Source organism: Stigmatopora nigra, chromosome 16 (genome assembly GCF_051989575.1).
Source record: "Stigmatopora nigra isolate UIUO_SnigA chromosome 16, RoL_Snig_1.1, whole genome shotgun sequence".
NCBI lineage: Eukaryota > Metazoa > Chordata > Actinopteri > Syngnathiformes > Syngnathidae > Stigmatopora > Stigmatopora nigra.
Window position 1 is genome coordinate 3,614,585 of NC_135523.1, and position 18,031 is coordinate 3,632,615.

At 38.8% G+C, this 18,031-nt stretch overlaps 1 protein-coding gene across 1 annotated transcript in view; it reads right to left on the reverse strand.

Moving 5' to 3' along the window:
* ptprn2 (protein tyrosine phosphatase receptor type N2) overlaps positions 1 to 18,031 on the reverse strand; it is a 93,747-nt gene that overhangs the window by 10,476 nt on the left and 65,240 nt on the right. Inside the window, exons 13-19 of the mRNA XM_077736521.1 lie at positions 15,362 to 15,559; positions 9,755 to 9,902; positions 8,519 to 8,592; positions 5,816 to 5,893; positions 3,195 to 3,314; positions 2,237 to 2,403; positions 439 to 492 (exon numbers count right to left, since the gene is read on the reverse strand). Of these exons, the coding sequence (XP_077592647.1) occupies positions 439 to 492; positions 2,237 to 2,403; positions 3,195 to 3,314; positions 5,816 to 5,893; positions 8,519 to 8,592; positions 9,755 to 9,902; positions 15,362 to 15,559 (839 nt within the window). The remainder of the gene's footprint in view (positions 1 to 438; positions 493 to 2,236; positions 2,404 to 3,194; positions 3,315 to 5,815; positions 5,894 to 8,518; positions 8,593 to 9,754; positions 9,903 to 15,361; positions 15,560 to 18,031) is intronic.

The following is an 18,031-nucleotide window of genomic DNA, read 5'->3' on the forward strand; positions in this document are numbered from 1 at the left end:
TTTGGAGGGTCGTGCTTTCACCCCCTCACTCTCTCTCTCTCTCTCTCCATTACTCTAGAGATAGCATGTTGAAAAGCCCCCCCTCCTTTGTGCCCGCCGGCCATTCAATGGCGCTGCATGTTAATTGCAAACAAGACGCGCGCATCTCCTCTATAAAGGGGGAGGTCATCAAAATGGCGAGCGTCTGTTCATTTTGAGGGTTTCCCATTAAAAAAACGAGGTAAAAATATGAGCGTTTTTGGTGGGCGGGGGGTATAAATGAATCAAGCCACGCCCCCTTAAAGCTTCGATACATTTCGCTGATCAACGTAGAATTCGGTTTCTGGTGAAGTTAATTAAAAAGGAGGTTTAATTAAGATTATTGTTGTACCGTTACGTTGAGATCACTATCTTCATCATATTCATCATCATCATCATCATTTGGTTTGTCATACTTGCCTGCAGTGAACAATAATCGGGCAAGATCGACCTCGGTAGCACTTGTTAACCTTTCTGCAATAAGAAAAGACAAAAAAAGACAGAAAAATGATGTTATTGTGGTCAAAATGAATACATTTTCCATTGGCTGGCAAAAAAATTCAATAGGGTTTTAGTCAGGGGATAATAATTGAGTAATTTGTTTGGAAAAGGGTGAGCAGGTGTGTCTTAAAAAACAAAAACTTGTTTAAGCACACATTAAGAAAAAAACACGATTAAATGCCATACAGTGCATGTCTTTTTCTGTTTATTGTAATAATGAATGAAATGTCAGCTACAACGGCTTGATTACTTCTTGTTAATTTGGTGGAAAACACTAGTCTAGTCATATTTTGCAAAAAGTCAAACTCATTTGTGAAAGAGCGCCTGATGAATAGGATTATAATGAATAAAGATAACACTATTACAAATATGACTTATTCTTTAAGCATTATGAAATTAATTGCAAATTATATTTGTGTTTTTTTCGTTATCTATGGAAGTTTAGGAAGGCAGAGTATTAAAAAATATAGTTTTAATTCATAGCTATCTTGTACAATAAATGGAATAATAAATAAGAAGTTGGACAATATAGTCAAATAATACAAAATAACCATTATTAAAAAAGCATATATTTTCGCTATACATATGAATTTATTATTAGATGTCTTTGACTGTTTTTGAAGTAAAAAAAACTAAAAATAAAATTGCATTGCTCATTAAGATCTCCTATTGTGATAAAAGTAAGAATACTTTTCTATAATACTTCAAATAATACATCATAAATGAACTGTTGGATTATATCGAAATTCATAAACATGAACTGTTAAAACCTTTCCCCATTAATTGCCATTGACACCAATGTACGTCCAATCCATTCACCCCTTCAAATTAGAACGGATCGGACGTCTATTGACGTCAAAGTCAGCCAAAAACTTGACAAAAAAATGAAAAAGTGTGACATACAGCATGTGCAATTCCCATGTTTGTGCCTGAAGGAGGAAACGTCAAACATGTTAAGCGTCATCAAAGATGGCCGCACTTCCCATGCAAAAGCCATTGAAAGAGCGAGGAAGGGAAGGGGAGGACGGGGGAGAAAGAGAGAGAGAGAGAGATAAAGTCGGGTTGTGCCCAGGCCTGGCTGAGGAGACACAGTTTCCAATGATCACTTTTGTGACTATGCAACTGGGCTCATATTACTAGCTGCAACATCACAAAAATGACACTGGCAACCGCAAAATATGGGATCGGGGACGCCAAAAAGCCCACAAACCCTAACACATACGAGCTAATTGGAAGGAAAGAAAAAAAAAGCAAAAAAAGGACGCCTCGAGGAGTGAGGAGTGAAAAGGGAGTGCACATTTCCATCCACAAATCAGATGCATCTATTCTCATTTGTTGTCCCTTTGCGGTTTCCCCTGAGGAGCTCCTAGAAGAAACCGGGCGAGGTTATCCCGTCGCTAAGAAAATTCTCCCCCCCATCACCCCACCCGACCCCTTCTCTCCCTCTTTTTTTTAGTCAGACGGCTCTGGTTTAATTGGCTCTTTGAATGAGGTGTTTTCTTCCCAAGCCAAGCCAGGCAATGCGGGGCTGTTAATTTGCTGCATCACGTGCTGGAAGGGGAGGTGAGGCCAAGGGAAGGATGGAGGGACGGGAGACGGGGTGATGGGGGACCGAGTGTGGGGGAGAGAAACCTTGTTAGATACATTGAACCGGTGGGGGGAGATAAAGGGAGGGAAGGGGTGGGTTTGAGAACATGTGGTTAGAGGTGGGGCGTACCTGCGGAAGTCCAAGAGGGTACGCGCCGAGTGGGGGACGCCACGGTCCGTCCAGGAGAGGAAGTGGAACTGGGTGACGGTACGAGTCTCGTTGGTGTGGAGGTTCTTCAGGTAGAAGCTACGAACGAGGAAGTCTTCGCACCAGATGTGCTCGGAGACCAGGTTCACCTGGTGATGATGAGGAACACCATAATAATGTTTAACTTTAGATGAATTACTAACAAGAAAATAGTTTGGTATTGTAATTTATTTGGGATTTTTAGTTTTGGGATGGTATTTTACAGTTTTTCCCGTCCTATTAAAGCCAAGGAGAGAAATTACTATACATAAATATGTTGAATAAACTTTAACCTAAATTTGGGGAAGAAAAAAGTAAAATATGATTGCACATATGTACAAGTTGACTATAAGTAGTGTTACATATAGACTACTTGGGAAATTGTGGATTGGACATCTCTTGCTGGTAAGGTCAGCCAATGACATTTAAAAGGTAAATAATATTTTTATTATGTGTAATGTGGTTCAAAAATGATTGATCAGAGCCAATGGCAACCCGTGGTTTGCAGTGATTGCACTCCTGAGGGTTCTTGACAGTAATTGTGATCGGTTTGAATTGTGAGATTCACTAATTGTAGCCAACGCTTTAAAAAGGGATCGGTTGTAGTTGATGTTTATAAACGGCAAAGTACGGCACCACCTGTGGTACTGTGAGATTTAATGTGATTTTTTCAACTAGATCTGTGATTCTTAAAATGAGTCTGGAGTTCCAATAGTCTTTAAAAACAATTATTATTGTGATTATATGATTTTTCCATTGATTTTATCAATATTTTGATCAATGACAATCACCCTTCCCTTTTATACTCTTATCTTTCCAATCCTCCCACTTCCATCTTTAATTAACTACAACAAAAATAATCCAAAACATGTTTTTCAAATCCTTTCCAGGGCTGACATACCTCATAAAAATGGTAGACATTGGATCCCTCATCCGGCCAGTAGTGGTGACACTGCTTGACGCCGTTCTCCGAAACGGGGGTGAGCATGACCACGACCACGCAGCCGCTTTCCCACACCATCTGCACGCCACGGGAAAAGCAATCGGTCAAGGCTGACGTGCAGCGGAATATTCGGTACGAGGGCTGAATGGATTTCTTAATCCCGGTCCGAGAAGCATGGATTAATCGTCAGCGACGCGGGAAAAATGCGATGTGCAAGCCCCTAGCTAGGCGTTAAAACAAATTGGGAAGGAGAACTTGGCTTTTACGAGCATTTATCAAGTATGTACGGAAGTGGCCAATTCATAGATTAACAATTCATGTTTTATAGCTAAACTAAACCTTAAGAAGGTCCAAATTCAGCAATATTTGACATTGGGATTTTGTCTACTTTAATTGAACAAATTAAAAGATGTGGAGAATAAATTGAATTGCAGAATATGTAGAAAAGTTAGAATTTAGAAAGAAAAATAAGGAGGATTATTATTACAGGATGGATATCTGTTAAAAAAAGATGGATGAATGAACATGAGTAAAAAGTCTATTCATTTCAATGTGTAATTATATGAAAAGAGTACTTTTGTGTAACTATAATACTACTAATATGAATGTAGAAGTTCATGGACATTAAAAAAGTGAGCTTTTCAGGATTCACACATCATATTTTTTAAAAATATTAATTCAAATTGGCTTACAATTAAAACATTGATGAATCCAGTTGAAGGCAAATTGCAAATAAAAGCTGCATATTGAAAGAATTTTATTTTTCAATGTGCGATGGATACAAATTCACAACACCTTATCACCTTATTTTTCAACAGCTTAAGTTTTAAAGTCCTTGAAATGTTGCTGACTATTTGCTAAAAAAAAGGGTGTTGAAATTTTAAATGGCTGCTTTTCAATAGGATGTCAACCCTCTATTCAGATTCCCCTCATTTACATAAAGGAACAAAAGAGAAAATCTATCAAATCCAAACGCCATACCAACAAACTTTACTGAAAGTCTAATAATTCCCATCTTATTCCACTCAACAGTGCTGTAACTTTAGTCTAATTTTCCACATTTTCTACCATCTGTAATTGGAAAACACGCCGCCACGCTTACGCGACTGAGCGCCTTTTTTTTCGGTTGGATAATAGACAGATGCGTCTAGTCACCTGGCACGAATGCCGACAAAACACAAAACAATTATCAGCGTTTCATTGGAGGCACTCGACGCTGCATTTGAATCCGACAGACAAAAAAAAGGGGAAAGCATCCTACGCAATTCGGATGCACTTTGCAGTTAAAAGCCGGCGAGGTAGCCATTTTGTCGTTAATTAACTGCAAGCTTTTTTTTCGCCCGTGAAAACAAATTTCGGAACAATCCGAAAGTTTAGAGGATGGCGAATTGGGGGGTGGGGGGGGCAGCTGCATTGGCACTCTTGTCACGCAACCGCGGGTACGACGCTAATGACTACAGTGGGCGTCTTATTAACACGGGAGGGGGGGACGCCATTTGGCCAGCATGCATCATTTAGTACGCACCTCCATGTAGGAAACCGGGCACTGTTTAACAAAGGCTCGGAGCGTGTGGTGATTAATGGAAAGGAGTGGGAATACGGCAGGAACGTTATTGCAAGTGCCAAATCATCAGGAAATCCGACGGTGCCGTGACTTATGACTTTAATTCTTTCTGTAATGACCACACTAAACCGGACTGGACAGTTTTGTACCACTTGAAAACAGGGTAATGAAATCGTAAAGTGAACTCATTGACTGAAAGCTGGAAGATTTTTTTTAAGGTATCGTGTCTGTAAAAATGGTGCCATCTACTGGAAGTAGAGCAGCAGTTTGATGGTTTGGAAGTTTGGAACTCACAGGGTAGCAGCCTCAGGTATCTCCCCGATCTCTTAACGTATTTTAAGGACTATAATGTGCACCGAATTTTAAGGTGCACTGTCTATTTTGGAGAAAATGTAAGACTTTTAAGTGCACCTTATAGTCTCGAAAATATGGTAATCTAGTGAATTAAATAACATCATATACATTTACTTTTGACTTGATTTAGACTAAATTTTATTTACTTATTTTTCACCAAGTTATCCTCTATTTTACACATTTTCAGCATTTAAATTATTTGACTATGTGTTTAAGATGTGTGTCAATTTTTTCAAGTCAAAAGTTTGCCCACCCCTGCTTTAGCATCTCTGAGACTAAGACTCATTATACTTTTTCTTGAACGTTCTTATGATTTGTGTGAAGCATTTGATTCTTTTACAAAAAAGTATGCCGCCAGACCTCCCGTTGTTTGACGAAATGTCAAATAGAGAAGACTGTTAAGTATTGTTTAAAGCCACGGGCTGGTTAAAAATATAGTTGAGTCAATATTTTTAGCAAGAATAATACACAAGAGGCAAACTGATGATCTCCCGTTGAGAGCTCCCATAAAAAAATAACAGAACGTGTAACCCAGATGTTTTTTTTTTTGTTCCCCTTTCCTCCCCCATTGCGTGCGTCCCCACTGTGATTATTCCAAAACCTCACGGCTGAAGAAACAAATCAGTTTGAGTGATGGCAAGCGGCGGCAGACGAGTCTTACCTGCCAGAAGTCGGCCACGGTGGAAGGAAGCGGGCCCTGCGAGGCGATGTAAGTGGGGTTGCGGGGGTCGTGGTCCATCTGGGAGCCAGAGAACAGAGTGTGACGCCATGTTTGGACTGGATGCCAACACATCCTTTTAAATCCCCCCCCCATCTGGACAGAGACGATCGCTTCTTCCCTTTTACACTCACTGAAGCATTCAGTGTGATTCCTGCTAGCCGCCAATGGGATTTGTGTTTGAAAACATCACCTGCTTTGTAGACCGAGTGCAAAACTAATTGTTGGGGGGAAATCTCAAAGTCCTTGAAGTGCTCGACTGTCGACTAAAGTTGGGTTTTTTTTTATGGTAAAAGGTACTAAATGCGTTTTTTACAGGTACTGACCTTTTTGGGAGTCACTTAAGGCTTCCAAAAAGGACAATTTTTAAGAGTTAAAGCAGTATGATCTTCAGTAAATTACATTTTTTAACTAAATGGCTGACATTTGACAGCAATCTAATGCATTTTGAATTGAAGGCTTTGGACTAGGGGGTCCATCGACGTCAATAACATAAAAAAATACAATCGTCCTGCCCATTTCTAATGATTTTGCCATCTACCACCGACAATGGCAGCCAATGAATAATTGTAATCATCAAGTCTAATTCTTTTTTTTTAGTCCTTCTATCAGGCATTTGTCACATGAACAATTCCCTAGTGAAGGATCAATAAACTCTTATCTTCATGAAGGCAGCAGTACCTAATTTGAAGCCTATAGACTCCCAATTATCTTAAAACACACACAAATTACACAATTCCAACAATGTGCAATTCCTTAAACATGACATGCATGCAAAAAAAAGCCTATCACTGCAACATTGTCGTATTTCTACACTTTTCCTGGTTAAAATTCCACACATGGTTTGTGACCGAAAAGGAGAAAGGGGGGGTGGTTCTCTCCCTCCCGCTGAAATGAAAGCCAAACGCAAGCGCCGCCGTTTCGTTTAGCCAATCTCAAGGACACAGGCGCACCACCGCCGCTTGAATACTAAAAAAAAAAAAAAAACGCAAACATGAAAGCGGCGTCTCGCGTTTTTTCGGCCGTCCTCCACCCCTCGCCGTTGTTCCGAAGCGATTACGACGGTGCAAGCGAAGGAAGGCCTTTTCTTTCGTTTGGAGGTAAAAAGGGCTCACACAAAATGTCTTCTGGCTTTTAGACTGTGCTTTGAGTCTGCTTTTATAACACAAAAGAAAGGCGCTGAATACCTAAGCAAGCTTCGCTGAAGACGTTCGATACCAAAACCCGACACTTTTTGTCTGTTGTCGCTGACTGTGGCAAGTGATTGTCTGGCATTGTCAAAATTCCTGTATTGTTCTTGACGAGGGAGTGTTTTTATGCTGATTTCAGTTAAACCTCGGTTTTTGAAATGTACGTCAATGTTTTTGAAGCATTTTCACGATCAATCGAGCAAAGTGAGAAGGAAAAGTACATTTTTCTTCAAATATTTAGTCAATATTTTGTAGGAATCACATTACAATTCACAGTAATCTGTCTGACTAAGACTAAAAAGTCACCCAACTTGGTGGGAAGGTGCACCTTGGGCAGTGAAAGAATGTTTATATTTATCAAGAAACTACCTAAAAAAAATCCAGAAAAAAATGATAGTACTTAATACTATAGTTTGTCCATAAGCAATTGTTTCATACATAAATTGGTCATCTAAATACAGTAACCCCTTGACATACGAGTGCCCCAACATAGGATTGATTTGAGTTACAAGTAAAATACAGAGCGAATATATATGCCTTGACATATGAGACAAAATGTATGCATTAAATTGTTTATCGACTACTTGAAGTCACATTATAGTCTCAACCAAGTTTTTTTTTACTAAAATTGCTCATGACTATAAACCATCCAATCATTTTTTGCTATTTCTGATATTTGACCAAAAGCTGAGCACCACTAATTCATCTCGTTAGCTTCTTTCAACTACTTCCCAGAAAAGAGAAAAGCCAGATTAGTTATTATTCAATGGCCTACTGCCTCAAAGCTAATGAAGAGGAAGAAGCCACATTGACAGACATAATTATCAGTTTTGCTAGACACAGCCGGGGGTCCCTATTGTGGTGTAATTACCCTTCTTTCAACCCCCCCACCCCCCAACTGTCCTCTTGTATCCCACCACTTCCTCGCCCACTTGCATCCCCTCGGTCGTTTAACCCCCGAAATGTTATCCTTTGAAAAAAAAAAAGCGATATGTGAATATGCCATCAGAGAAAATGGAGCATGTAAAAAACGCATATTGTTTGTTTGCGATGCGTATAAAGCTTTTAGTAGCGATCCCTCATCTATCTACGTTGGAAAATCCCGAGTCCTGTATTTGAAATGCATAGCTTCCTGTTGCTTTTGATGGAGTCCCTTTGCAGAAGCCTCAGGGGAAATCACAACTGACAACATGTGGTGACTATAGTGGGAGTACTTCAAAAAAAATAAAAAAATAGCCTCAGCCCTTTCCCGCATTGTATTGGATATATCTAGAGATGAATACAAAAAGACGCGTATTGTTTGTTGTGTATTGATGAAATGCACCAAACACATCCTAGCTCAAAAAATAAAGCCCCCTCCCCATAAAAAAATCGATACACTGAAATCAATGACGACCCAAAGCAGACAAGTACAAAAAAAAACTACAAAAAACACAGTAAACTGAGCAATACTCACAATTGGGCTTGCGTTGATGTAATCGGAACCACTATGGTTATTCTCTGCTTTCAAGGTGATCCTGGAATGATCATCTGGAACAAAGATGCATAATTCATTAGCATATTTTTTTTTTGCCCTCCCCGTCGGCCCCCGCGTGGAAAAAAAAACGTAGAATACCACGCCACTCGTGTTGGAAATGAAGCCGAGATGGCATGCGTGGGGAGGGAAAGGAGTTCTTTCATCACGCTTTCATCACGCGCAATTCCGGAATAAGCGCTCCACCTCCATTAAGAGAGGGTCCCTGAAGTCCTGGGTATCTCTATGAAAATCTTAACGCTTTTGAACACACGCCTGGCGTTCCTGTTTAACACGTCGCCTTGAGTGACAGCCGGGCTTCTAATCTCAGACGTCGGTGTGTTATATGCAGTCAAGAGTGGGTGTTTGTGTCACCATTGATTGACAGTTATGCAAAAGAACAAGCCAACTGCTACTTGGCGTCGACTAATTCCCCCAACTGAGTATGGATGGTAACGCTTGGGAACACGGCAGGGTGAGAGAAAATTGTCGTTGGTTGTCGTTTGGGTATTGAGAGACGTTAGCCAACTACCATTTTTATCTTGTCCATTGTCACTGGTGAATATATGGCATTTTGATGGATATGGCATTTGTGGAATAACAAATAAATGGATAAATTGGTCCATTTATTTAATGTGATAAAAAAAATATAAGTGCTATGAGATGACATTTCAGAATACTCCAGATTAACCCATTATTCATTATTTTTTAGGAATGTTCGGTTATTATAACTCACTATCTAATGCAGATGTGTCAAAGTGTTGGATCGGGGACCAAATCTGGCCCGTCGCATCCTTTTGTGTGGTCCGGGAAAGTAAATTATGAGTGCTGACTTTCTGTTTTAGGATCAAATTTAAATGAAGAGTATAGATGTATATTACATTTCCTGATTTTCCTCCTTTTAAATCAATAATTGTCATTTTTTTCCTGTGTTTTAGTTCAAAAACCATTTAGTAAAATCTAAAAATATATAAAACAGCTAAAATAAACATTGTTTTAGATGTATAAAAAACTGAATATTCATTCCATGGAAACAGTACTTTTTGCAGTTTAGTATTGTCATTACTACAATCAAGACTACTTTGCAAAATTCACATTAACTGAAACACTATACTTTATACTCAGTGTTAATATTTTCCCCACCATAGCTGCCAGTATTATTATTTTCAAAGTACTTACATGCAAGTACTGCATCTGAGCGGTTCTTCCTGACACACTGCTCGCTCCGGGCCACGTTGCAGGCGGCGGGTTCAGCTTGGTACGAACACAACGCCTCCCATTCTCGCTCCAGACGGTTCTTGTTCTTCAAGTGGTCCTCCATGTACGACTGAGAGAAAACAACATTTTCCATTTCACTCCACCACCACAACACAGAAAGGTGTCCAGACGTTAGGCGTCGGGCAAAAAAAAAAAAAAAGGTTGCGTCGGGCGTCGGGGTAATGTTATTTTCTAGTTGTAGGCGGATTGAAAACACAATTAAGACTCCTGAGAGGTTTGTCGGCTGTAGAAATACTTGAGGGGTGTTTCCATGTCGCCCTTTGCCGCTTGCACTGCCACTGATAAGATTGTCTACGTTTAAGCCGTCATTCGCGGAGGACAAAATTGAATTCGCAAGAGAGACAAAGATGGCCAAAAAAAAAGAAGAAGGGGGATGCTGTCTATGTTTGTGTGTATTCAGCCAAATCAGGGCAAGTCTTAGGGAGATTAGCTGGCAAGGCGAGTTTCTTCTTTTCTTAAAAAGAAGGCGCCATTTTTACCCCTTTCTTGTCCTGTATCATAGTCAGGTTAAATGGTTTAGACCGCTTTTGTGCGGGTTGGAAGATTACAGACTCATAAACTGATGTCAGGGATCAGCTAGCTAATACAATGAAAGCGATACCCACATGCATGGCGTGTTTATCCAGTATTAAAAAAGGGCGTAGGTAGACCCAGCGTCTTCATTGTGGCATTTCGCGCTATCTGTCAGCTGCTAAAAAGCACGTCTTTGCGGAATAAAAAACACAAATGGCGTCTAGCCGGTAATCACAAATAGGCCTGTCCAAGCATACAATGGTTAATTATCCTTGTATGGCTAATGAATTCACATGTCTCTGACAGGATATTGGGGGACTCTTTTAAGACGCGTATACAAATGGGACTAATGATGAGAATCAAAGTTTATTGTTAGGCATGAAAGCTAAAGTGCCAGAGAGGTCCTAAAATCAAGCACTCCTGATTTAATGAGACAGCATAGTGTTTTTCTACCTTCACCTTTCATCTTAAAATCTAAATTGTTCTCTACTGTTGTTGAATTTCTCTTCATACAAATGTCATAGCAAATTCTATAGCAAATTATTCAACTGTTATTCTTGATTTTTCAGACTGCTTCGTATTTCCTTGGGTAATGCTTGATTATTGTTCTTTTCTGGGTAATACGCTTGTCTAAAAAGGAGTATTTTTCTTTTCTATCTGATTATTTGCGATAGTTACCATATTTTCCAGACTATAATATGCATTCTTAACTCAAGTGAGACTTATGTACTTATTTTCACTGACCAGAAGAGCCTATTATGTTGTTTTTTTCAGCTATAATTATCTGAAAACTGGCTATATTAAGCGATACCATTGTTATTTTCACATATTTTTGTTCTTGGTTCCTGATAAAATAACAAAATATTACTTAAATATATTATACTTATATATATTTTTCATTTCATTGTGCATTACTTGAACAGTGCGACCTATACTCAGATGCGACTTAAACCCTGAAAAATACAATACTTGTTTTCCCCTTGACTTCCCTGACCAAGTATTACTTCTGATGATCTGTTTATCCCCAAATATTCTACCATAGTTTCCCCGGGTGTTGTATCCGACTGCCCCAACTTAGTTCCTGACAATCTGACTACAATTTCCATCTGGCAATTATACACTACCACCCTACCTGAGTAGCCCTCCTGACAACTTTGATAATTTTCCTTTCCCTAGTCAAGTATCGAAGCATTCCTCCCTACAAACTAAGTCGTAAAGTACTTTTTTCATTTGAGTCCTCGTTTCCCCAAGCGGCTGGCCGTCACCTGTCATGTTGTACTCTCTCTAGCATCACATCCGCTCCCAAGTGCATCGCGCTCTATTCAAACGACATCCTGAATTGATTGCCTTCTACATTCATATTTCTGCCTTAACGCCACATAGCCCCCCCTCCCTTATCGAAGCGACGAGCTCCCAGGGCGAGGCGGCCGACCGTGGCTTATTCCGCAGACGGGCGAGGCAAGGTTTAGTGAACGAGGGGAGGATTACGTGTGCCAATCAGGGACACGGGATGAGGGAGGCCCGCATGTCAGGGAAACAATGGCTAATCCCATAAAGCAGTCTGCTCAACGGCCAAGTCCGCCGGGCCAAATCGGGATGAAGGCGGACCGCCGGCAACAGGTGACACATTACTGTCAAATTCAAACTAACGGCACTTGGTAAAAGGGGAGGGGGAGGGGTAAGGTGGGGAGATTTATGAAGGTAAACCAGAGGTGGGGAAAGTAAGATGTGCTATTTAATCCACCCCCTTTGCATATTTACATGACTGGTTAATAACTCAATTCAATAAACAGTCTATTGGTTTATTGTATTTAAATATCATTAAAATAATTGAGGATCTATGGTATAGTTAGTACTTTATTGCACTATGAGTATTTACATATATTCATTGTATATGAGAAAATTGTTGCTAAAATGAATGTTTTATAGTTAAACAATTTTACTTGTGGAAAAAAAAGTAAAATAAATGTGCATGATTTTAAGAATTTTGAAATAAAATTAATAATGTATGAGTAAGATGTGTTGAGTTCATTAATTATACAAATATGGAATAAGAAGAATCTTTTTTTTGACCTCATCTACAAAACACTACCAGTTCCATAACAATGCAGTATAGGTAAAATACTTACTAATACTAAAATGCAACAACAACAATGATAATGTATTCATGAACCAACCTATTTAGGAATTTTGCATCCAAGTCGACTCTTTTTTTAACCTCATCTACAAAACAGCAGCAGTTCCAAAATCAATGTTGCCCCTTGGGCCCACTGCAACTGTACACCAATTGTCCTTAACAATTCACCTCCAAAACTAAATTAAACGGCTACAGGGCATGAAAATCACGCAGGGGTGCCTAGGGCAAGATAATGAATAAATGTAGGTACCCCAGCGGCCATTTCTGTGCAACATTTTCCAACCAAGGCATTCTTTTTCCTGCATTTCGTACATGTGGCGCTGTCCATGCAGTGTCGCTGTCCATGGTCCTGAACTGAGCGAGTCCCTTACTTTTACATGACGGTAATGGCTGGCGTCAAAGTAACTCCGGATTAAACAAAGAGGAGCTGATAACTCAACATAAGGGGGGCTTCCAATTTCAATTGGCAAGTTACAAAAGACTTTTTTTCAGCTTTAGTACACTAAGTATTCATCGTCCTTCTCCCCCAAAGCGCAAATAGAGTGGGAGCGACAGAGAGAGATGAGATGGCAAATATATGCCCGAGATGAGCGATAAGAAGGCAATCACACACATGGTTTGACAGGAGATGATGGGGGAATGGTAAGGAGGGTCTCGTGAGGGGCCCCTTTTTCCAAAATGGAGGGGCTCCTGGAATTGTTCGGATCTCAAAGTTCAACTAAAAGACAATCTATATTTATTTATGTATTTATAGTGTGTGAATTTGACATCACACATAACTTTTATGCTAATTGTTAACAATTTTTGATGAAATGCAAAAAATATTAGCCCAATACTATTTAATTTATGCATTTTAAACCACAGAAATTATTTTTAAAATCACATTAGAGTTCATTTAAGAAATATTTCTTCAGAAACATTAACATGCATGTTTATCATGTTATTACAATTAAAATCAATGATAAGATAAAGTAATAAATAAAAATATAATTAAAATAAAGTCAGTTAAGAATTAAAAATATGTCAAATATGTAAATAAAGGAGAATACTGCATATATAATTGAAAATAAGTAAGAACTGGTTGGCCTTATATTGAAATCCCATTTCTCTAACACCCAAAATGTAGGGTAATGACATATAAATTTAGGCTAAGGTCTCAAAATAGTGCTTGAACCCATTCCTAATGGGTCGCCAATAGTCAGAGCAGAAAGGTTACCACACAATTCTCAATACTATGAACATCCAGCAAAATGTCACCTCATTCTGATGAGCTTCATTCAGAACGAGCACGAGCTGATGCTTGTCTCTTTCAATCACCATAAATGTCAACATTATGTCAACACACAACATATTTTAAAAAACACTTAGCTTGGAAGCCAGCTTCCAATTTGGTCTGGCGACAGATAGCATAGATCGCTTCATTTGCTGCTATGGAGAAACTACGGCTAATAATCATAACAGCACGCCTCCCTAGAAATGATTCACAGGCCCTTTTTTTGTTGTTGGCGCCACGCTATTGTCGCCACGTTCAAAGAGGGGGGGAGCTCGGCACAAACAAGCTTTGACGAGTGTAAGAAAAAGCCATCTATTAGCGACGGTACGAGGCATTACTCACATTCCCTCTCATTCATTACAGCCTGCCCTTATATAATAGGCAGACGTGGCGGGTGATGAATGCGGGCGCCATTAATGGAAACACTGCCAGGCATCTCTCCGTCTCTTTTATCAAGCTTGTCTCGAATGAATGACGTGCCGCAAAATTAAAACAATCTATTGTGTGCATGCGAGGTAGGAAAGCTCCACCCTCCAAAAAAAAAAAGACCCGTAATTACTCGAACCCTGACGACAATCACGGATGGGGGAAATTATATTTCAGGAGGAGAAAAAAAAGAAAAAAAAACGGGCTTATTTTGCCACTAGTGGGTAAATAACAGTGTAAAGATAATGAGGGAAAATCATAGAACGGCGTGTTGGAAATATGAGGGAAAAACGTAGAGGAGATAAAAAGACGGATGATTTGATAAGAGTTCTAAAGAGGTGAGCCAAGAATGATGAACAGATATATATTTATATATATATTTCATGTGGTGATACTGTCAATTTCTCTAAAGTTGAAAAACAACTCGGAAGATCAATAATAAAATGCTATTCATCCAAGAAGCTCTATTTTCAACCATCTGGAGATGCGACAATATTCTTCGTTTCATGACTACACCCACAAGATAAATAAATTAATTTTAATTCTTGTCTTTGGTGAATATATTTGGAGGGTTATTGTATGAGTAAATAGTGCAATTTGTGTAAAAAGAACTGTGGAGGATTTTAATTGTGGTGATGTTGATTAAAAATGGGAGGGATGTCAATTTTTGGGGTGAGAATGTTGGTTTTAATGGGGAGTTTTGGGTGAAAAATGTGGAGGGGTGGGAAATATGTGTGATGATTTATGAATAAAAGGGAATCTATGAATTTGATGTTATGCTATTTGGAATGATATGGGTCTGCCATTGGAATTTAATGGGGTTTATATGTTATAAAAATGTCAAATTTGGGGTCAAAAATGTGAAAATATTTGAAACATTTTAAAAATATATTCAGTTTGGAATGTAGTAATTGTGAAAATATGAATATGTAATGTGTCAGGGGAGTTTTTGGGGGGTAAAATAAGTCAAAAGTGAATGTGAGGATCAATTCCAACTATTATTGTAATGCTATAATATAAATAGGAATACACAAATGTATGATGTTAAGTGTCAAAAGGGTCTAATAGTTTTTTTAAGAGTATTTTTGGTCAAAAATGAAACTTTTTGCTGTTATGTTGAAAGTAAAGAGAACATTTTCTGATAAATTTGGTTGCTTACCAGTATCATGTGGCCAGTAGAGATGTCCATATTGGAAGGGACGGGCTCCTCGCACCAGGAGGAGGTGCTACTGCGTGTGGACGGACTACCCGCCCCGGGCCCATCGCTAAACTGCGACGACACGCTGTTTAGCCGTGAGTGGCGCAGCGTCTCCGGACGCTCCGAAGTCCGGATAGCCATGCGTTGGCGACATAACTCCTGAGGGAAGGAAAAACAGAATAAAAAATTGAATAATCAATTATTAATGCAGAAAAGTATGTCCGACATTTCACTGAAAATAGACATAAGCTGCCCTCTAGTGGAAATGAGTTTTTAATCGAGTAAACTGTCACCTCAGAGACTTTCACGTGCACACATATGAAGCCAAAGCACATTTTTTTGCTCAAAATAACACACCCACTAACATTTCCTCCAATTAAGCTAGATATTAACATTTTAATGATTGATAATTTGCTGTTATTATAATTGTGCTTCTACTGTCCACTAAGCAACTATAAAACTAAACATTGCCACACAATAAAAAGGTATTATATTATATTTTCTTTTAAGAAAAACAAAAATAACAATATGCCATAGCACACACAAACAAATCAGACATTTAAAAGATTGATTAAGCAACCTTTTGCCCTAAAGAAAGCAGTGGAGCTCATCCATGATTCAAATAACAGCCAAGACTAGGATGCATTTATGCATTATATTCTGATGGATATCTTTAGCTTGCAAAAGAAAAATCAACCCAAAAAGTGCTTCTCCACTACTTTTATCAGCATTTCAAATGACTCAGCTTTTTCAAAATTGCACCCTTGTGGAGGCAAAATATGAATACAGGCTATTGTCTACTTATTAACAAGATATAGGGGAGGCTTTTATTTATATATTTATTTTAAATTCTGCATTAAAACTTTACAAGCAACTTTGGCCTTGGTAATAAAGTGATATATAGAAATTGTATTCTCATAATGTTGATATGGGAGATGTTGCTACATTGTTACTGTCAGTTATTTCTTTTTAATACTGCTTATCTTTCTTAGGTTCGCAAAAGGCAGATTACACCCTTGATTGGTCACTAGTCAGTCATTGGGGACGCATGGAGACAGACAAGCGGGAATCTAACCCACATACTTTGCACCAAAGTCAGGCAAAAGAACCATTGTACCATTGGGTGCCTGTTACTGTACTATTTATCTTGTCTAAGTGTATATTTATATATTAGAGAAACTTCTTATGCCATTTATGTCAAATTTTCCAATGCAAAACTATACGATTTATTCATTTTTTTGAATTCCGTTAGCTTAACGTTAGGTGCTATTGAATAAATAATAAGAAAACTATGTCTGCAATAATACAAATTGAGAAAAGAATCCAAATGGGATGTTAAAAAAATATATATATATGTTTTTCTAAACAAATTTTCCAACCCTATGTTTGATAAACACTAAAAGCAAAGAAATGCATTCTGGGAGATCCAACTTAGTTTTTTTCCCCCTTGAGAATACTTTGTTAATCTATCTTTTTCCATTCTTTTTCTTCTGGCGTTTTTCTGTAATTTCCCTATAGCAATAAAAGCTTATTCTATCTCATCAGATGTCTAGCATTATGGCTCATTTCTTATCTTTTCAAAGTCACCACAATCTTCCCCAAGCATCGTGTAGCGCGTTTCGGCCCGACACTTCCTTTGGAATTCATTTCCATGCTCAATAACAACCTCGGCCTGAGAAAGAAAAAAAAAGGCATTGTGGGAAGGCAGCAGCGTACGCTATCCGCTGATCTATCAACCTGATATTTCCCTGAGGGTTGCAGCCCTGCTCCTGGATTCCTTTTATTTATTTTTTTCCCCTCCCCTCACTGCCGTCAAGACTTTAATGATTAGAGTCATGAAGCGGCGCCCCGAGCTTCGGCCTTGGGGCAACATCCAAGTCCACCTCATAATTCATTCGACTTCTACGCCGCCGCCGCCTCGCGGGAAGAGCCCAGCTCGGACCGGATACCGAGGTGAGATACGTCCCAGGCTTTTGTGACCCACACCTTCTTCTTTTCAAAGTGGGAAAAAGCAACGGGGGCGAAAACATCAAAAGTATACTCTTACAGCGAGGATGGACTTTTTTTTTTTTTTGGATTAAACTTCCAATCAATTCCATATTGGAGAGTGTTTGGCTGTCGGGATGAGATATGGAGGCGTAAACTCGATTAAATATTGAAAATGTTAACAAGGCACACAAGCTAAATGTGTTCTGAGTGCACAGCTGAGCCCCAATGTGGTTAATCAATATTTCCCCTAGCCACCGGGGGCCCAGGAAAGGGAGGAGGGGGGGAATAGGTCACGGTGGCGTCAAACACATCTTCATAATGTCATTCCATACTTTTTTTTTTTATTGGCTGCCAATGCTGGTGAAAGATGACCAATCCACGTGTTATTCTTCATGGTGTAAGTGTGCTAAAAATGTTATAATTAGCTAAAAATGTGTTGGGAAATAAACTTAAAAAAATATTTGTGATTGAATATGAAAATTATGATTGAAAACATCATGCAGACTGAAAATAATAATTTTTTTCTTTGAATTAGTGCTTTATTTTGGAATTTTTCTTTTTAATGTTAGCCATTATGGTTTGAAACTGTTAGAGGATGTGGTTTAGATCTTAAAGTATTATAAAAGTCAAGTAGATTTGATT